General features: G+C 48.8%; 7 protein-coding genes across 7 annotated transcripts; 1 reads left to right on the top strand and 6 right to left on the bottom strand.

Annotated features, from left to right (window-relative positions):
• Positions 1–1,038: 1,038 nt before the first annotated feature.
• Positions 1,039–3,258, bottom strand: N7515_004625 (reverse transcriptase/ribonuclease H family protein; the record flags this gene model as incomplete). Its single annotated transcript, XM_056665369.1, has 3 exons — positions 1,039–1,738; positions 1,979–2,510; positions 2,736–3,258. 3 exons carry the CDS (start codon positions 3,256–3,258, stop codon positions 1,039–1,041), a joined length of 1,755 nt encoding a protein of 584 aa, XP_056522319.1.
• A 297-nt stretch (positions 3,259–3,555) lies between these two features.
• Positions 3,556–5,028, bottom strand: N7515_004624 (uncharacterized protein; the record flags this gene model as incomplete). The annotated part of the gene is made up of 1 exon (XM_056665368.1): positions 3,556–5,028. One exon carries the CDS (start codon positions 5,026–5,028, stop codon positions 3,556–3,558), a length of 1,473 nt encoding a protein of 490 aa, XP_056522318.1.
• Positions 5,029–7,276: 2,248 nt separating this feature from the next.
• Positions 7,277–9,918, bottom strand: N7515_004623 (uncharacterized protein; the record flags this gene model as incomplete). The annotated part of the gene is made up of 3 exons (XM_056665367.1): positions 7,277–8,346; positions 8,590–9,834; positions 9,897–9,918. The coding sequence occupies 3 exons, from the start codon at positions 9,916–9,918 to the stop codon at positions 7,277–7,279; spliced, it is 2,337 nt and encodes a 778-aa protein (XP_056522317.1).
• Positions 9,919–11,398: 1,480 nt separating this feature from the next.
• On the bottom strand, positions 11,399–13,747 carry N7515_004622 (uncharacterized protein; the record flags this gene model as incomplete). The annotated part of the gene is made up of 1 exon (XM_056665366.1): positions 11,399–13,747. One exon carries the CDS (start codon positions 13,745–13,747, stop codon positions 11,399–11,401), a length of 2,349 nt encoding a protein of 782 aa, XP_056522316.1.
• A 502-nt stretch (positions 13,748–14,249) lies between these two features.
• Positions 14,250–15,200, bottom strand: N7515_004621 (uncharacterized protein; the record flags this gene model as incomplete). Its single annotated transcript, XM_056665365.1, has 1 exon — positions 14,250–15,200. The coding sequence occupies one exon, from the start codon at positions 15,198–15,200 to the stop codon at positions 14,250–14,252; it is 951 nt and encodes a 316-aa protein (XP_056522315.1).
• A 1,721-nt stretch (positions 15,201–16,921) lies between these two features.
• Positions 16,922–18,704, bottom strand: N7515_004620 (serine hydrolase domain-containing protein; the record flags this gene model as incomplete). Its single annotated transcript, XM_056665364.1, has 3 exons — positions 16,922–17,360; positions 17,454–18,427; positions 18,498–18,704. The coding sequence occupies 3 exons, from the start codon at positions 18,702–18,704 to the stop codon at positions 16,922–16,924; spliced, it is 1,620 nt and encodes a 539-aa protein (XP_056522314.1).
• Positions 18,705–20,012: 1,308 nt separating this feature from the next.
• Positions 20,013–20,700, top strand: N7515_004619 (multidrug resistance-associated protein; the record flags this gene model as incomplete). The annotated part of the gene is given in 2 exon segments (XM_056665363.1): positions 20,013–20,369; positions 20,380–20,700. Coding segments are annotated over 2 exon segments (678 nt in total), but the record flags the coding sequence as incomplete, so codon positions are not given.
• Between the last annotated feature and the right edge of the window lie 31 nt (positions 20,701–20,731).

The following is a 20,731-nucleotide window of genomic DNA, read 5'->3' as shown; positions in this document are numbered from 1 at the left end:
TATAAGGACGCATCCTCTTTGTAGATAGATTCTCTCTTCACGCAACAATTCACTTCCTTTCGCTACCTAGTCCTAGTCTCGCATCTTGTCTTGTCTTGCCTCTAGACCTTGTCTTCTCTGTTCCCGCCATAGCCTGCGCACCTTCCTCGGCGACCCTGTATCGGTCCGCGATCCGGCCGCAAGTCTGATTATCCCTGTTCCTGCCAACTTATCCTCATCTCCACCCCGTCCCCGGCTCCGGATCGTAACAGGAGGTTGCTGCTGTCCAATCCAGTTGGCGTATGAGTCCAAGCAGCATCGCCGCCAGAGAAGGGTCTGCGGTAAATGCAGATTGGGATGTGGTTGCTGATCGGAGCCGAGCCGCGATGCCAGGAGACCAACACCACCGATGCGTGACAGGCCATCAGGACAGGTTTCTTTCCCAATGTCGATGTACGACTGAGATAAATGGGATCCGTCTTGACCATCTGTCTCGGGGTGATGTGCTGTTGATAGTCTTCTCTCAATTCCAAGAATTCGGCAGAATTCAGTCCAGAACTCTGAGATGAACTGCCCTCCTCGATCTGATATGATCGATACCGGAATCCCTGTGATCCTAACGACGTTGTTAATGAACAGACGGGCCATTTTCTTCGCGTTCGTGTCTTTGTGACAAGGTATGGAGATTGGTCTCTTAGTGAGTCGACAGACGATCACGAGTACAGCGTCAAACCCATTTTTGTCCTTCGGAAATGACCGGAAATCCATAGTGAGATGCTCCCATGGCCGACTCGGGATTCTCTATCGGATGGAGTAAACCTGGGGTCTTGTCTCTCCACGCCTTGTTTCTCTTGCATGTCAGACAGTTGTCGACGTATCGCTTTACATCAGTAGCCCATCCAGGCCAATGATACCGGGCAGAAACTAATTTCTTCAGCTTCTCAACACCCGGGTGAGCCACCAATGGCTGACGATGCATCTCGTCGAGGAGTCGAGCACGGATATCATCTTGGTCAGGCACTTCTAGCTTATCACGGTAGAGTAATAAACCGTCGTTGTTTACCGACCAGCTTGGGCTGCCTGCGCCAGCCATTTCTCGGAACTCGTTGAGACTCGGGTCGTTGCGATTGGCTTGCTTGACCCGTCAACGGTGCTGGACCCATCAGGTCCGTCATCTGTCATATCGCTAGAAAGAGGGGATATCTGAACGGGGTCGGCACCGGGATCTCTTCCAGGGCTTTCGAAACAGGGCTCCGGGAGTAGAACAGCCTGTCGGCTATCATCCAGACATGGAGCGTCCTTTCGTGATAAGACGTCTGCAATAATGTTCTTCTTTCCTGGGCGATATTTGATCATGAAGTGAAACTGGGAGAGGAACTCGCTCCATCGCATTTGCCGCTGATTCAGCTGTCGGTTCTTCATGAAATACTCCAATGATTGATGATCCGTCAAGATACCAAAACGCTCTGTCTGCGCTAGGCTAAGCAACTCTGGCCTCCATTCTTGCAAAGCACGGACTATTGCGAGGAGTTCCTTGTCTCGGACTTCGTAGTGCAACTCCGCTTGCTGCATGCCCTTTGAATAAAAGGCAACGGGATGCCAGAAATCGTCCTCTTCGTAGTACTGCGTAAGTACTGCACCCAGCACTCCATCAGATGCGTCAGTTTCTACTTGAGTAAGGCGCTGACGATCGTAATGTCGTAGGATTGGTGCTGAGAGGAGCGCCTTCTTCAGTTCCTGAAAAGCCTCTTCACACTTGCTGTCTCAGTCCCACGGGTTGTCTTTCCGGGTTAGACGGTGCAGTGGTTTGGATATCTTGCTGTAGTACCGTATAAACCTTCGGTAAAAATTGCGAAAGCCGAGAAATGACTGGATGCCCTTTACCGTACAAGGAGGCGTCCATTCTTCAATGATCCGGATCTTCTCGGGGTCCACAGCTATACCATCAGTGCTGATGATGAAGCCTAGGAACTTTGTGTGTTGGACTGAAAATTCTCACTTCTTGATACCCACTTGTAATCCAGCTGCCCGGAGTCGAAGAAGAACTTCCCTGACATGTCGGCGATGGTCCTCTTCGTTCTCGCTATAGATCAAGACATCGTCCACAAAGGCGATCGCGTATTCATCCATGCATTCTCTGAGAACGTCGTTCATAAATCGCTGGAACGTAGCGGGTCCATTGGTTAGACCGAAAGGCAGAACTTTGTACTTGAAAGATCCATATCGGGTCCGAAATGTCGTCAGGTCTTCTGCATCAGGTGCCATGCGGATACGGTGGAAACCTTGTTGTATGTCCACCTTTGTGAACAATTCTGCCTTGCTTGTCCGTTGTAGTACCTCATCAATCAGAGGTAACGGATAGCAGTTCTTCTTAGTAAGCGCATTCAGTCTCGGATAGTCGACGCAGAAGCGTAGTCCGCCTCCTGGCTTCCTAGCCATCAGGATCGGCGAGGCATATGGTGCTGAGCTGGGGACAATAAACCCTTTATCGAGGTTCGTCAGAATGTATTTCTTCGCTTTCTGGAGCTCCTCTGTGGACAGTTTGTAAAGAGGGCAATAACCAGACTGAGCTTCTGCTTCCAAGATGATGTCATGATCGACTCATTTTCTGTGCGGTGGAAGCTCATCTGATTTTCTTTTCAGGAAGACGTCGGTCAAATCATGATATTCAGCGGTTAACACATGAAGGATCTCATCCCTCTCCGGGTCATCAGATATGCTGCTGATCTTTACTTGCAGGATCTTATCGATCTCACTCAGAGACGTTGCAAAGACTTCTGTTTTTGGATCCGAGAGGGACCTCGTTTCGAGTCTCTGGTAACCGCTAGCACTAATCATATTGATGTCAAATGCACCGGACAATTCTGGGGAATCCAATGGTGGCGAAGGGCATGTACCGTCGAGGTTTCGTCGCATTTGGTCAATAGCCTTTGCCTGCCATGATCCCTTTTGATGATGACGTGAGGATGGGAAACGCCTTCCATTCCGATCCAGATAGGGATCAATGCTCTGCTCTAGGATTTTGTCGCGACGATCAGCATCCATCTGGTGAGTGACGTTTCGGGGATTCTTCAGGATTGTGATAGGTGTTGGAAGTGCTATTTTACTAGCCACCTCTTCAAACAGGGACACTTCGTGGGGCCAAATCAGTCGGCGGCGACGGCAGTCTGGCAGAACGTCATGCTCTGCAAACCATAGTCTTCCAATGATCATATCGTGCTTCCCGAGGTCCGCTACCAGCATTGGTTTTTGCCGTTGGATATGGCCATCGATTCCCATAGTCAGGATCACCGCATGGATGATGGGTCGAGGGCCTTCCATCAAAACCGTTCACGGGGCATTCTCTGCCAAGTCGCTGGGTCCTAAGGCCATGTTGTCCGAGCAATTCTACTAATGATGAGTTGAGAAAAATTGATCCGTCTGCTCCAGTATCACCAAGTGCTGAGATAGAAAAGGAACGTCCATTCAACATAAGTTGCGTGTTAAAAACTAGACTATCGTGGGGAGTTCCGAGTAATTTCTGTAAATTCAGCGCAAAGAGTGATACCTTCAATCCGCCTAGGAGGGAGACTTGGCCTAGGCACGGGCTTTTCCCGAATTGTCAACAGCGGGGTCTTCGAGAGCTGTCAAATCGATAGCGGATTGAGCTGCAGCAACAGCAGGCGCGGCAGTGGTCTTCGACGATGACTTCTTGGGACAGTCACGCGTCATGTGGCCTGGCTCTCTACAGTCGAAGCATCTGCCTTCTTTCATAAGAAGTGCACGTTCCGTAGTAGACAATGGGACGTGGGTCGGTGTTGCAGAGTTCTCTGTCTTGACCTTCGAATTTGATAACGACGATGCAGCTCCAGGTGATGAAGTAGAGGCGGTGGCCCTTCCAGCATAGGACCGTCCTTTGCCAGTTCCCGCTTTGTTCAACTGGCCTTGAGAGATGGCATGAGCACGCCGGATGCATCGAGCCTTGAAAGTCTCAAAACTGACTTCGTCCTCGCAGAAATCACCCAACATCTGATTTCGCAGTATCGGCGGCAGCTTCTCGTAGAGATCTTGTTTTCTGTCTTCCTCGTGAATCCTCGCTTCATTTGCTAGCTCCATGAAGTCAGCGAGGAAGGTCGTAAATTGGTACCTAGGCTTCATAGTAAGACGCTGGTACTTGGCTCGTGCCTCTGCCACGTGGTTTGGGTTGGAGAAGACAGTCTTCATATGGGCAAGGATGTCTTCGTAATCCTTATATGGATCGGATGAGTCTTCGTCCAGACGGGGAGCCATATGACGGAAGGCTTGTCCTTCGGCACGGCTCTGCACGTATTGAATGCGAGCATTGGCATCGGGGAAATGGTCAGGATTTCCAGCGAGTCTTCTCTTAATGCCGGTCTTCCAGGATTCGCGGACATCAATGCCATCACTAAGCATAGGCGCGTCGGGAAGACGTGTTGTTTTCTTAGATTGAGTCGCCTCCACAACCGGTGTGCTGTTTTGAAGGTCAAAGAACTTGAGAGCCATCTCAGTCTGTTTGGTAACAGCAGCATCCCTTTCGGCCGTAGCTGCGGCTGCTCGAGAGACCGCTTCGGCTTCAGCTGCCTGGGAGGTTTCAAGAGCAGTCCGTGCCTTATTTCGTTGTTCGGCTGCTCTGTGGTAGCGAGCCATCGCCTCGTCTCTCTCATTAATGATTTCACTCTGGTCGCGGACCTTGTCCTCGAGCTCAGAGTTGAGCCCTTCGAGTTCGTGAAACTTTTCCTCCAGCTCCTTGTAGACCGTGATCAATCTGTCGTAACGATCATTGAGATCGGCTTTCAAGAGCTTTTTGGTAACCGTCGGCGGGTCCAGCTGGCAGCTGATCAAACGGGTTCCGTCGAACGCAATCCTGGGTCCGACTTCACCGCCAGTGTCATCACCATCGTCGTAGGGAGGATCAGGAGTAGTTGGGGGATTCACGGGGGCTTCGGGTTCATCAGGGGAGTTAGTCACTCCCTGCGGTCTGAGCTCATCATCGGGGTTGGTCACTCCCTGCGGTTTGCTGCGCTTCTTGCCAGCTTCAAGATGGGCCATTCTGATTCGTCAACACAATCGGCAACTGTGGGGTTTCGGTTCGGTGAATCATCGGGTTCGGGTTCGGAAGTCTTGGCTGTACGATGCCAAGGAACGTGGGTCACAGGTGAAGACGGACTGAGACCAATCACAATGATGGCCTGTGCAGTGCTGCTTCAATGAGGATTGATTGAGATGACGTTTAGTTTTATGTGACGAGCCAAATCTTGATGGAAAGAGTGCTGATATTCAAAAAACTAAACGTGAGGAAGGAAAGAAAAAAAGAGGCAAGCAACTATCTGAGATGAGCTTCTTATGCTCATGATCTTAGTGCCTCAGGCACAACAAGCAACCCACCTTCTCGATCACATGAGTTTAGTGCCTCAGGATATCATAGCTCGTGACAGATACAATCTGTCATCTCGATATGACTCTGTTGTTGTATCTCTGATGCAACGCAAACCGGGCTATCTCTAAATCAGGATCTGCCTGGCCCCCAGACTAATGTTTGATGTTTTCTTGGCGCTGGCAATAGACTTGCGTTTAAAACAGAAATCTTTCTCCAATTAAGCGTTGTGCCCCGTGGGTGGTCATGTGCTAACCCATGGATACCTGAACTCAGATCTGACCGACCTCGAAATCCTAATTGAGCCTCGGCCGTACCTAGACCTCCGCAATGGGCCGGGTTGGGCCCGAATTCCTGGCCCACGGCCCATTAGTGGGGGCCCATGAGGCCCCCATTAAAGCCCATCTCGGCGCTGACAAATCGGCCTTTGTAATCGCTGTATTATGACCTTCCACTGGTCGCATAAAGTTCAAATTGAAATTTGGATTCATAGTAAATATACTAGTTTAATTTCAATTTTGAACAAAATCTGACTAGTGGAGGTCGAGATATTGCGGAAAGTGTTGGTATTGATGTTTTGATATTGCATATATATTTAGGATTCATGCAAGAGTACCATCACTTTCTGGCTTACCTCTGTAATTTTTAAAATTTCTAAATCAACGCGTTTTTTCGCGTTTTTAAACGTGATATAGAGAGATAACTAGCCATTGATTCTAAATTATCTAAACCAATAAAATATTACCTTAGGGATAAGGGTTAAAAACGGTGGTAAAACGGAGGGTATTTGACAAATCTCAAAAAGGGGGTTCAACTTTGCTTGGCATCTGAATTCTCGGCATGTTTGTACTGTTTGGGGCCCATTTGGGCCCCCATTAATCGTGACTAAGCTCTCGACCCGCAGCCTGTCCCCAGGCTGCGGGTGAGCCAAGGCCTATTCACAAAAACTGCATTTATTGAATTTCAAGCCTATTTTTCCCCAACTAAACCATCAATATCTACAAATTTAAATAGCGGATCATTTACATCAATATAATCTCTTCCTCCCTGTGCCTCTTTTTTTTCCTTAAGAGCCTGATTAGCCCGATGCCAGTAGTCTCGAATCCGTGCGTCGCCACTCTCTTTCTGTATATCCATCATTGATTCCTTTGTACAGCGGCGAACAACCCTCGAATTGCCTGCAATTGATGATAAAGGAGACTTGGAAGCTCCCTTTATAATACGCTTTGATTTTTTGATAGGAATTTTGTGGCTTTGCATTTTCCTGATCGTTGATCGTGCAAGCGCTAGATCTTGGATAGCCTGCTTCCCACCTTCGATCGCACGCTGTGTGCGCTTTTGAATCGTACGAAGATGCGAATCAATACTTTCGGTATCTTCGAATATCAGTGCAAGTTTATTCTCAATTTTTGAGAACCGTTGATCCGAGTTTGGCGGGGAATTTGTGGCTGAACTAGGAAATTCCCCGTCTGGTGAAGGCGTACGAGTATGACCATACATATCAAGAACCGGCTCATCTTCCCAACTAGGATCGATATGATCACATACAATATGTGAATCCAAAGGCCAGATACAGTCGATGGATGGATGGATGATTTCATTTACCCTGACCCCTCGCCGAAATTGAACCCTGGATTGAGGTACAAGTGTGATAATTAATCTACAGCGAGAGGTCCAGCTATTTGTAGTTGCAGCTGCTCATCTCCCTGTTGCCTAGTGGAGTGTCTGCCTAACAGGCAGCCACTGCTATAGATCTATATACATCACGTGACCTGGGATCCAACTGCCGAAGCGATATACAGGCTACAGCAACTATATATATCCGTGTATGTACATGTTTGATGTCCCACTTCCTGCAAACGAACTTAGAGCCTCGTCAAGGCCTATTGTGGCCTAATTGCCGCTCACGTTGTTAGGCTGCCCTCATGGCGCGCGACTTTTGAATCGTTGTGACGCCTCAGCGAAGTCTAGCACGGCCTTGACCGTCCTAGCCCGCGACACGGTGTCTGGTTTACCTCTCTTACCGTCAGTTGAGCCTCCCAGCAGACTTGATACGCTGTTAAACGCGTCCCCAGCCTCACTTCTTAACTTCCGTCGAATTTCCCTCAAGTTTGGGCAGTCCACCAGCACGTGGGTGACTGTATCTTGCGCGCCGCACACGCACTGATCATTGTCGCGGAAGCCGAAGGCCCTGGCATAGGTGGATAACCAGTTATGGCCCGTGCGTAGCTGTGTCAGCAGGTACGCCCGGCCCCTGGGCAAGTTCCCATACAGCTTCCTGGTGTAGGTTGCCGGCAGCGTGCTATCGATTTTCCGCAAGTGACCGCCTTTGGTAGAAGCATTCCATTCTCGACCCCACTGAGCGTGGATGGTGTCTCTGATGAGCGCCCTCTTCCTTGTCAGCAAAGGGCGGAAGGGGTGTGTTTTGCCCAGGCTTGCCGCTTCTTTGGCTAGCCGATCTGCTGCGTCGTTCCCTGGGTTGTCGAAGTGTCCAGGTATCCATTGGAGACGAAGCGCGGTTCCCTTTGCTTGAATCTCTGCGGCTGCCCGCAGGATCGCGTGGATAATGCGCTGTCCTGATTTGTTACCTGGGTTCTGGATTGCTTGTAACGCTGATCTGCTGTCGCAGAGGATCGTTGCCGTGGTTGTTCCATCATGTTCCGCTCTTGGGCGCTGATGGCTGATCTTGAACACTGTACTAACAGCGTAGAAAATGCCTATCAGCTCTGCTACGTGAACCGACCACCGGTCCATCGGTCCCACTTGGACCTGTTGGGATTCGATAGCCTGTAGCTTATTGTCGAGTGCTACGGCAGCGGCGCCTAGGTGGCCCTCACGCCCCGAGGCATCAGGGTAGACCACGATGGCGGATGTGGACCCTACGGTCTCGGCCCGTTCTCTTGCCGTCTCTCGGCCTGACCCGATCCCAATCTCCGTGAAGGACTCTGTTCGCCACGGCGGTAGCGGTCGTGGGTTGATCGTCTCTACTTCGTCTAATATTTCTAGGTTCATAGTCTTTAGGGCTTCCGCCAGTGGGAAACGAGCGTACGATCCGATATTTTTCCTACGTTTCTGGGCTTGCTATAGTGTATCCCAAATAGGATGATCGCGCGGCAGAGTGTGTAGGCTTGCGATGGTGTTCTGCGCTCGGAGGCGGAGGCGGAGGTGGGTTGGCAGAACGTGTGTTTCTACTTCCAGGGTGGAAGTGGCCACCGTTCTGAAAGCCGAAAGGATACAGATCAACGCGGTTCGCTGGACTGTGTTGAGGTGTCGCAAGTGAGTCTTGTCTCGCAAAGGATCGTGCCAGACCGTCGACGCGTGGTCCATGACCGGCGTAACGCAGGCTTGGTATAGCTGTCGCATCTGTTCTGGGCGTAGATGCCGCAGCCCACACAAAGCAATGCTGACCTTTATTGCGCGTTTGATGGCTTGTTGGACGTGTTCTTTCCAGCGCAGCTCGTGGTCGACCACCCCCAGTAGCTTAGCCGTGGGCGACGGTTCGACTGTCTTCCCGTTCATAACCACTTGACCCTGGAGCTGTTCGCTTCTCTTCCTGGTGATGTGAATCAGTTCTGTCTTTTCGGCTGCGAAGCAAGACCCAGTTCGACGGGCCCATGCTTCAATACGGGGAATATCTTCTGATTGCATCTTGGCTAGGTTCTCTTCGGCTGAGCGTCCTACTCGCCAGCGGAAGTAGTCATCGATAAAGGCGGATGCGCCGCCGTGGGAGTTGACAGTGAACAGGATAGGGGAGAGAGGCGAGCCCTGTGCTAGTCCTGCGTTCGCTAGTGGCGTGGCGTTGGTGCGGAAGTCGTCAAATCCTATGCTAGCGTGGCGGTCGCTCATGAAGCTCGCAATCCATCTTCTAGCCACGGTTGGGATTCTCCTTGCCCGCAGGCAGGCGTCTAGGCTCACTTTGTTGACTCCGTTGAAGACACCTTTCAGGTCGAATGCCACTAGCGTCACCACTTTGTGTTTGTACCACGCCCGGTCAATCGCATTGGAGAGGACCAAAAGCGCCTGTTCGGTGGTTCTGCCTGGTCGCCCTCCAAACTGGGTGTCCGGTAGCAGACCGTGTTTTTCGGAGAGATACGACAGTCGTCGCGCCATCACCGCTTCAAGCAGTTTTCCTAGCGTGTTAAGGAGTGAGATCGGGCGGTAGGCCCCAGGGACCGAGTAATCCGGTTTCTTGGGTTTCCGTAGCACCACAATCTTCGCGCTCCGCCATCGATTCGGGTGGTATCCTAATTTAATGGATGCGGCAAAGATCCCTGTGATGTAGACCTTGAGGTGTCTCCACAGCTGTTTCCAGACTAGCGCCGGCAGGCCGTCTTCACCAGGTGCGGTGGATCCTTTTGCGGCTTTGAGAGATCGTTGAATCTCAAGCTCAGTGATAGGTTGCCACGGAAGTGCTAGAGGTGCCTGGCGGGCAAGTCCCCGTAAGGTTCGTCCGGCTGCGGGAAGAAAGCGTCTAGGAAGGCCTGCGCTTTGTCCTCATTATCTATGAGCTCGTTGGTGCCGACGTGTAAGGTCGGTACACAACCCCAGGCTTCTCTTGGTTTCATGTAGGTAGCTACTTTCCAGAGCTTCCCTTCCCCGGCTTCGTCTAGGAATGCTTTCCAATGTGACGCCTTCTGTCACGGGGTTCCCCTATTGGGACTCCCACATTACTTAGCGCTGAGCGCCCAGCCCCACACATCATCGGAAACGTGGACTCCGATCTCGGTTATGACTCCGGAGGATCATGGATCTGAATCCTGCCGATCATCGGGCTCTCGTCAGCCTAGGGGCCGGACCCCGCATTGTCTTTGTTTATCACAGCCGATCTTCGGTTGACCATCGTGTCATTTGGAAGATTGTCAGATTGTCTATGAGGGATTATCAAATTGTATGAGGGAATTCCCTCTTCCGTGTCATTGTGTTTGACATGGAGTTATCTGTTTGTTTGTTGTTAAATACTTCGGCTTGGAGAGGGCCATTTGAGCTCTCCAAGAATCAGTCTCTGTTCTACTGTCGAATCTGATCAAGTCTTCTTCTTCTTCACATCTTTATTTCTTCTTACCTAGTTGACAGGTCTTCTGCCCTGTAAACAGTCACCCCTAACACCTTCACCTTCTCGATAGTTCGGGTCCAAGATCGTCGTTTGTGTTGCATCTCTTGAAAGAGGGTCATTGTACGGGCGTCGTGTCGCCCGAGCTCCGCACAGCTTCCTTGTCACGTCCGGCGTAGTTGATTGACCTCGATCTGCTGTATCTTAAAGGCTGGGGTAAACCAGCGTTTCGAGTATGGTGTTGGTCGCAGGTCGGGAGTGTGCCTATCCAACGCCCCGGCCGTCACCTCTGTGAGCTTCTCCGCTGTCTCATCTAGCGCCGGTCTCGTTTTCACCTCCTTCCATGGGCCCAATTGTCGACGTACGTCTTCGGCGATCTTGCACCACCATGTAATATAGTATCTGCTAAATAGAGAGGTAAAAGCAGAGAAAAGGGGATTAGTAACTTCTAGAATTACGCGCAGAGCGCGTATGGAGTGTATATCAGTATAAATAGGCAGGCGGTGAATAAAACGGTCAATGGTGGAAGTATTGGGGTGCAAATACTAATGAAACGCCACTATAAATTGCAAGGATTTGCAAAGGTCCGGGCACGATCCACAAGCCCAGGATTGACAGGACCCCTGCGAATCAGACGGGTCTTTGTTGCGTAGGAGGTACGGTTGGGGCTCTTCCACGGTTTTCTTCATATATCTGACTACCACCTCATAAATAGCAATACTCTATTTGGTATATCGAATTTCGAGGCGTCAGAGTATCATGGTGACCAGGCCTCTCAAACCAAAGTTTAGACTAGTTCCCTTGGGTAAAATTTTACAATTACCCTGCATGCTTTAACGTTGAACTTCGCCTTGATGAAAATCCAGAATCAAGCGAAGCCGCTAAAATGCACAGTGAGTAATATCCGATTTGATAAAATTAAATGGACTCAAATCAATAGAAAAAGAGAAGTCACTGCTGTATATCACTATATAGGGGCCTTGTTTGGAAGAAACCTAGCTGGGTCTTATGTCATTAACCGTGCTCACAAACTCCAGCAATACAGTCTTATAAGCGGCGATCCACGCTTCTATTTTGTCCTGATGTTTGGCGCGCGTGTTGTACTTGAAATCTACTTCAATCTCTCCTCTATCAATAATGATGGTGACATCAAACAACCCGACGGTCTTCATTGGGCCCATAGTTTCTAGTTTGCAACCAGCAGGGAGAGAAATCGCTTCCATTAAGGATGACTGCCGTTCGAGCTGTTGAAAATGCCCTAGAAAGTTGAAATTGATCTCGATGGGGTCGTTTTGAAACGCCTGTCGGCCTTTCTCATTCAAAAACTTCGACGCAAAATAGGACCAACCCCGACGAGGGATGTTCTGTAGACATTCTTTGGTTTGAAGAATATAGTCGAAAAAGTCTTCGCCTTCCTCCGGAGCGACCTGCACTGGAAACATTGTGGTGAACCAGCCTACTGTCTGAGAAAGATCAAAAGATTCGGTCCACGCGTCACGGCCATGCCCTTCGGTGAAAATTGGCGGAAGGTTTCGATCTGGGAAAGTCCGTCTGAACGAAAAGCCCAACGCAGCCATCAAAAGCTCGTGGGGCCGAAATTGAACAGTTTCGCTCTTAAAGGTGAGTAAAGTTGTGCTGATAGATTTGTTGAGAGAAAAGCGCCTGTGCGTATAAGTCTCAGGGCCAGGTTCGTCCGCTAGGCCCCAATAAGTAACATCAGAGTAGTCTGGCTCATAATGAAGAGCATTATCCGGTACCAAGTGTGTGGAGGCGTAATCCGTCTGGAAATTGCACCATTCCTGGTATGAAGAAGACGTGGAAAGGCCAAAGCCCCGTAAAGTGATGAAATCCTCCATGTCTTGAAAAATAACTCTCCATGATACAAAGTCGATGACTAGGTGATGAGCCGAAAGGAAGAGCGTCTGTTGATCAAGGTCTGTGAAAAGAATTGCCACGAAAGAGGGCCCATGCTCGATATCGATCGTTTCACGACAACCAGTTATTGCTTCAATTTTCTGGGACTCGCTGGACTCGATGAAGTGATGAAATAAAAGCGAGTCTTCTGCTTTCTGGCAGATATACTGTGACCACGAGCCTGTAACGTCGTGATGAAAACGTGCTCGCAACATGGGGTGTCTTTCAACTACTGCATGAAGAGTATCTTTAATTGTCTGGGTCGGAACGGACTTCGTGAAGCGGATGTAAAAAGGAACGTCCATAAGGTCAGGCCCCGGAGATCGAGTTTGAAAATGAAATTGCTGAATTGGCGATAAACAGAAATCACTGCCAAAGTTACTGGGACCAGCCTCCCGAGCAGCCGGGGAATCGCCCCTTTCCAATGTAGGAGTTTGCAACGCATGGGCAAGTTTCGAAACAGTGTTATTCAATATCATGTCGTTGGCCGAAAAAAGTAGGTCATACCAGCGTGCTGCGACAGATACTTGCATGGCAGAGATGGAGTCGCCACCTAGACTGAAAAAGCTCTCATCTATACCGAAGTCTCTGCTGAGATTCAAAGTCTGGGCCCATATTTGCTGTAATGTGCGTTCTGCATCGGTCTCCGGCAACCGCTTGGTCCGTGTAATTGGCATACTCAGTGATGCCAAATCTAGCCGAGTAAAACTGCAAGCAATTTCACGCAAACGACGGCGGTCTGTCTTCCCTGTTGCCATCATTGGCATGTGTTCCAGAGGTATATACGCGCTCGGGACCATGTGAGATGGCAGCACACTTGCAAGTCTCTCGCTGAGATCGGCCACCATGCTTTGCACTGCTGCAGCGCAGCGCTTCTGTGATTGAGAATCCCCTTTATTGAAGGCACTCTTTCCGGGATAAACAAAGCCCACCAGCGTAGGTTGCCGACTACCCTTGGGCGTGATTACCTCTGCAGCGACGAGAATCTCAGAAACTGAAGCTTCTTCTTGCTTTACCGCCGAATACTCCAATTCGGAGGTGTTCAAGAGCCGTTGTATCTGGTGCTCCACCTCACCTAGCTCGACCCGCTGCCCGCGGATCTTGACCTGAGTATCTTTGCGGCCAAGATAGACAAGCGTACCGTCCATGTTGTAACGCACAAGGTCTCCCGTCTTATACAGGCGACCGTGGCGGCCCGGTTGCTCATGGCTGCCCCGCAGCAACCAAGGTGGATCATCCACGAACGATGCTTGTGTTCGGGCTGGATCTTTGAGGTACCCACGGGCTAATATATGGCCCTCAATTATTAGCTCGCCAACTGCTCCGACCGGCACGAGGCTTTCATGGTTGTCCGGATCTACCACCCACGCAACTGAGCCAACCGCCCGTCCAATTGTCTGTGGTGGCACATCCCCCGTCAAGGGCTGCATCACACTTAGAATTGCGCACTCTGTTGGCCCATAGACTTCAAGAAGCCTTGATAAATTTCTCCACCGTCGTGTATCGGTAGATGAAACAATCTCACCTCCTATTGCAAGGATCTCAAGTGAAGGAAGTTGGTCTGGTTGCAGAATTCGAGCCACGGAAGGTGTGAGGAATAAGGTATTGACTCGCATTTCGTGGATGATTTCTGTTAGCTCTTGGAGCCGAGATGTATCTGAAGGCACACAGACGCATCCGCAGTATACGAGAGTCGTCAGAATCTCCATGATACTGGCATCGAACGAGTGGGAGGCAAACTGAAGGAATCTCGAGGTCCGACTGAGGCCCAGTTTGGCTCCATGAGCAAGAATGCTTGTGCTTGCCGCCTGATGCTCGATAATGACACCTTTAGGCTTTCCCGTGCTGCCGGACGTGAAAATTACATATGCTGCCGGATGAAGATGGGCATTAGTCGAATAGGCGTGGTGTTGTTTGCACAAGCTTGCCATGTCAGACCCGTCCAGTATGATAGCCCAGCTGGTGGACGAGATGCTGGTTTCTTTTAGATACGACGACGACGGTAGGTTCAATCTCCTCAAGGATGAGTCTGGCGCGATCCGCAGCCTGCGAAACATCGAGAGGGACAAAGGCGCCGCCAGATTTCATGACACCCAGCATGGCTACAGCCATCCACATGGACTTTTCAAAGCACAATGGAACCAAAACTTCCTGTCTCACACCCGAGCTGACAAGTCGATCCGCAAGCTGGGTCGACAAGCTGTCTAATTGTGCATACGTCAACTCTCCATCCCATGCACAAATGGCTGGGGCCAGGGGTTGGTTTCGCGCATTTTCCGAGATAAAATCGTATATGCGCGTCTCGACTGGGGCTGGTACCGCTGCGTTCCACTTCCAGATCTTCTGAAGATCGTCCGCGGCAACCACGCCGATGAAATCTGACACAAGTTGAGACCCATCCGATCGCGACAGTTGCTCCACTACAAAACAAAGCTGCTGAATCAACCTTTGCACCCTCCAAGTCTCTAAAACCGAAGAGTCGAAAGCAGCCACGACCCTCGTCCCCGTCCTGTTGAGAAAGCACTGGATAGTCAGTGCGTAGGATGAACGGCCGATGTCGGCTTCGACGCGTTGCCAAGCCCCGACGCCGTTTCTAACAGCATGGCTCTCCTCTCCTGGCTGCACCACAAAAAGGGTTTGGAAGCTGCAAGCCCGCTTCGCATCATCGCTTAGTTTAGAAATTGCATGTAGACCACATTGACCAAACGACTTTCTCTCTTCGCTATCATTCTGCAATTTCTCTAGATACTCTTGCACAGTGTCGCCAACATCGAATTTGACACGTACTGGCACGGTGGCGACAGTGGGGCCAATCAGATCCCTGATTCCTTGAATAGGCTCGTTCCGGCCTGAAAGGATAGTTCCGAATATTGCATCTTCCATGTTGTGGAATTGTCGAAGAATGATTGCCCATGCAGCATGTAGTATTGTTGTTCTCGTGATACCTTGCACCTTTTGCAACGGACGACAATACTGTTCGAATGTCGAGCCCACGTTCGGCATGTAGGATTGGTTTGGCAGCAAAGGGAATTGGGTATACCAATTGCCTGCAAGCGACTAACGCCAGTACGCCCCATGCTGGTCGCTATCACTTTGCAAGATGTGCCGGACAAAATCATTGTATTGAATCGTTGGCTCGATAGGCTCGTCATTGTACCTCTTGCTCACATGCTCAGCCATTATAGGGAATGACCAACCGTCATATATGGCGTGGTGGATGGTCCAAACGAACCAGCGAGCTTTGGCTTGGCTGTCAACAATCAAGGAATGCCGTAGCAAGGGATCCCCAATACCCCATCTTTCCGCCTGTCTTTTTCCGAGAAATTCTTCAAGGGTGCCATTTTCTGAAGACCATTGGATTGATTCGTTTAGCACAACTTGAACGAAGCCGATGTCGGCGCACTGTACTATACGAGTGCGTAGAATAGATGTCGCCCAGACTACATCTTGAACGGCAGAACGAAACTTTGGCAGGTCAATGTCGGATCGCAGACAGAGCACTATCCGCTTCACGTAAGCTGCGGAACCCACGGTTGAAAGTGTTATCAACCTTCTTGCAAAGGTGTACACTGGTACACATCCTCGATCTCCGTTTGACTGATATTGAGAGATGCGGCAATTTGCTGATGTACAGAGGTCCCTTCTATACCATTCAAGGCCCAATCGTGAGGCATCATTGTTGCCATGCCTCAACCAGATGTAGACAAGTCGTCACTACTGCAATTTGAACATGAGCTTGATAGTGTGAACAAATGAACAGACAAAAGAAACTCAATACCTTTGCTCAAAATGAACTTTATTTGCTCTTTGGATGGAAAACGCTTTTGCCAAGATGTTGTAATGCAAAGAAACCTTTAAAGTTCAATGACCAGAACGAATGATATTTGTGGTACTGTCTATGGGGTGTGACTTGCTTATGGGGTGTGACTTGCTTACGGGGTGTTGACTTGCTTACGGGGTGTTGACTTGCTTACGGGGTGTTGACTTGCTTACGGGGTGTTGACTTGCTTACGGGGTGTGACTTGCTTACGGTTGGTTGCTCCTGACGCTGTGTGTGGCCTCGCAGACATGCGCGATCTGACTTATTTTGAAGATGAAACTGGCAGGTGGCAATGTGTTCATCTGAGAGATCAGTGTCTGCTGTCTAGACTTCCAAAGTCTCCTCGGTTACCTAGTGGTGCTTTTGCTCATGCAAGAGAGTTCGCGTCTTATAACTCCAGGGCATTATAGCATTATAGCTCCATTAATTTGAAACACAGCTAGGAAAAACAATACTGTAAAGCCGACAAAAGAAGTAGCAAAAATTTAATTTTTCTTTTCCTTTCATTTTTTTGGACAATCTCTAGAGCCAAAAAGTTCTTCGCTATACTATATATAATTGAATTTGGCCAATCCGTGATGTTCATGCATTTAAAAATAATACGATATTACCCCTTGCCACTTAAGTTCATAGTCTAGCTTATCCATATTCTTGGATGATTATGTGAAAATTTCGACAAAATTTAATGAGACGAAAATGTGAATTATTCAATCAGGACTCAACAAAGCTTGCGTTTGAGCTCCTCATGATCTGACAGCAAAAATATATTTAAAACCCCATATATTCATGAGTGTTTCCACCAGATTTTCTCCCCATGGACCGCCATCAATGGTTCAATCTCGATTCCCAGCCAACTTACCATCCCCTTGGAATCAACCCGGAATTCCACCCGCGTCGCATTGGTAACTCCCCAGCGCGTGGCAATTTGGACCCAGAACATTCCAGAGACATGGAATAGGTCGTTAATGAGATACTGGGAATACAGGTTATATTTCACAATCGAGACGCAGAGGTCAGGTAATTTCCGCTGCAGCCCCTGAATGGCTGTCTCGCGTTCCGAGCAGCTGCTAGATACCCTGAGGTCTGGATAGGCTGTATGCGTGTATGTTCCTTCATAAGCGGATATGTTGAGAGGGTTTGGCAACGGAGGATTAGGGGTCATAGGATAGAGCTCCGATATAATGTTATCGGGAAGGTTGGTGTCATTGATGATTTTATCACCGCTGTGAATAATCCATTACGCATTAGCAATGAACTTTAGGGAGAGCAATGTAACATTTCGCTCATTTATTGAAGAACTGAAGGTCTTTGAATACCTTGTAACCCAGTCAAACCGATCATTCTTAGGGATTCCCAATTCTTCATCAATAAGGTGAAATGCAAGTAGATTCGCCGCTGCGTTGATACCAATCATGTTGTTACCTAGAACCACGAGTCCGAGTTTTCGACGGGGCAAGAGTATAACACATGCTCCGTACCCAAACTGTGCCCCTTCATGGAAGACCAGCAGCTCGCCTTTATATGTTTGCGACATCCACCCTAGACCATACAGTAAAGGGGATCCGAATGGCTCAATTGGATTGGGCGATATGATTGAGTGCCCACCTAAAAGGGTAGCGTAACTTGTTTTCGAAAGCGGCGGTTTTCGATTCAAAATAGCTGAAACCCATTTAGCGTAGTCTGCTACAGAAGATAGTACGTTGCCTGCCCCCCGAATGGTATCTGAGAATACCTGGTTGGTTGAGGCAATTTTACCATTCGAGTCAACATAGTAGCCTTGAGAGATGTCGCGATGCGTGTCTTGTGCCTCAGAGAAAGAAAGATACGTCTCCGACATGTTGAGAGGTTGCCAAATGTTCTTTGTTAGAAATGTGTGTAAAGATTGGTTTGTCACAATCTCAATCAGATGCGCTGCTGCACTGTACATGAGGTTACAATATTGCCATTTTGTCCGCGGTTCAGCTGTGAGAGGAAGATGCCTCATCGATTGCACCACCTCTTGGAGAGTGATGTTGGCCAACCAAACCCAATCATGGCGTGGTAGACCAGAGCGATGAGAAAGTATATCAGCGATCGTTGTGTGAGCCGTAGACCAAGGGTCATTGAGAACAAAATCGGCGGGAAGAATAGTATGGACCGGTGTGTCCCATCGTATCTCGGGGTGATTGCCATCATCTTCGACTAGAAGAGATATAGCCGCAGATGTGAAGGCCTTTGTCGTGCTCCCAGTGAAGAACAGCGTATGCTCAGTTACTGGCTTCGACATATGGATATCCGAAACGCCGTAGCCCTTTCCCTTAGATTAGTACGGAGATAAAATATGGTACAGCTAAACCAAGCAGTTGAGAAACATAACCTACTTTGCAAAAAACATCATCTCGAACCACTGCAACCGCCAAGCCTGGGATGTCAAAGTGTTCGCGGGCCCATTTCACCTTTTGGTCGAATACCTCATTAAGGGGCGTTTTTTGCGATTGGTCTTCATGCGCTAGTAGAGGAAGTTGAATTGCTGCGAGGGTACTACTCACGAGTACCTCGAAAAGAACGAGCGACGAGGGAAAGAGCATCTTAGACTGGGGGTGAATCGAACCCTCGTGGATGAGATGGGCTGTATAGAACCCCTTCGAGGAGGAAGAATTCTACACGAGTTTGGTGACTCTTTGATTTGTCTATCCTGGCTGGTTTGCAGGGTTTGCAGCTAGTATACTCAGGCAGTAATGCCCGGCCACTTGTCAGCAAGCGAGGTTTTACTTCGGCTAGCAGGTTATGTAATATTGTACTATTAGACGCAGTTGCTAACTAGACTAGGAAAATAAACCAGGCGATCCTTACATAATCTCACTAATGCACATGCACAATATTCAGCGCTGGGGGCGGTAACCCTTTCCCAAACACGCAATGACCCTTCTTTTTGATTGGCTACTGATAACAAAAATATCACGTCATCCACTCGAACAAGGCAAACCGCTGGTCGGGGGTCGGTTTCCCAGGTCAAGTTCCCCGGAATTGATTGGATAAAAGCATAACGTAATCGGTAAGCCAGTGGGCCACCCCAAAACATATAGTGAATGCGATAAATTACAATATGATATCTCAACAACGGTGGTCAAGATGATGTTTTACTTATAGCTTAATGCTTATTAGATGATATATAGCCTCTTTACAAAGTTTTAGAAGCATATATGACTTGGTGATTGAGATATATATGTTTCTAGCTTTTTACAACGTAATTTTCAGTAATTTTTGACATTACAATAATGTAGCCTTGTGCTTTCTTAAAACTGATACATTGTGCTAATAAGTCTTATCAATAGCTATCGACAAGAAAGGAGATGAATTGAAAACATGGTTATTGAAATCCAAGGTTGAAGAAAATCGCATTTACTATATGTTTTGGGGTGGCCCACTCGCTTACATGGCCCACTCGCTTACCGATTACGTTGTCTTGCTTACTTTTTGAAACACAAGTCAATGTCACATTGTCTCGGTAAGAATGCTTTTCCGAAGCACGTTCATTTTCAGGAACGCACTTAAGGCAATAAGAAAATCTTTCGAGACTCACATATTATTATCATTCTGTAACAACATAGGTCCTCCATGATGGCCAGTCAAACATTCTGCATAAACAGCGACAACCAGCTCGGCCCTCGGGTCAGCCCTGATTGTCGTCGCTTTGATTTTACTTTACTTTTTGAGGACGCATTCTTCACTGTTCTGCCTTCAGCTCTCTTCCTGTTGATACTTCCTGCTCGTCTAGAAACTCTTCGTAGAGCCTCGGTCAAAGTCTCAACTTTTCAGCTGGCGATACGCAAGTTTGTGAGTTTTGTCATAATCTTTTTCTAAGATCGTTTCTGACCACGAGGCTCTCATGAAAGATATTGCTGGCTATCCTCTTCACGCTACATGTGATCTATACAGTTTCCCGTCACCAGTCGTCTGTAATACAAACAAAACTTAGCATAACAGCGGATACATTGGAAATTTTCGCTTCAGCCGCTGCGGTGCTCCTTTCTTTCTTGGAAGACCAGCGCTCAGTTGAACCTTCGGTTCTCCTAGCCATCTACTTTTCGGGCCTGGTTGTGCTTACCATACCGCGGCTCCGCTCACTATGGTTGATCCCTTCAATCAATTTATGCAGAGGGCTTTTGACCGGCATATACATTCTGACTGTTCTTGCTTTTCTTTTGGAATCTAGCACGAAGTTCAGATTGCTTAGAGCTACATATCAGCATGTAACCAGAGAAGAAAGCATCGGTTTCTGGGGTCGAAGTCTATTCCTCTGGGTCAATCCTATCGCTTAATGAAATTCCTGAACTCGATCAAGATCTGCAAAGTGATGTGGCACTCGAGAAGCTCGAAATCGCTTGGGCAAGCTCAAGATCAGAGTTTCGACTTATCAAAGCCGTGTTTCGGGCATATTCTCGGACTGCCCTGAATGCAGTGATCCCACGTCTTGCTCTTAGTGCATTCAAATTCTGTCAACCGTTCTTGATCACATCGACCATAAACTACTTTGAAAGTGGCCTATCAGACTCAACGGCTGAGACCAAAGAGTATGGATGAGCACTGATAGGGGCTTATCTGCTGGTCTATC

Source organism: Penicillium bovifimosum (genome assembly GCF_028826915.1).
Source record: "Penicillium bovifimosum strain IBT 22155 chromosome Unknown utg000004l_segment0_segment0, whole genome shotgun sequence".
Classification (NCBI taxonomy): domain Eukaryota; kingdom Fungi; phylum Ascomycota; class Eurotiomycetes; order Eurotiales; family Aspergillaceae; genus Penicillium; species Penicillium bovifimosum.
The sequence above is the reverse complement of the archived record's forward strand: the minus strand, read 5'-3'. Positions and strand labels throughout refer to the sequence as shown.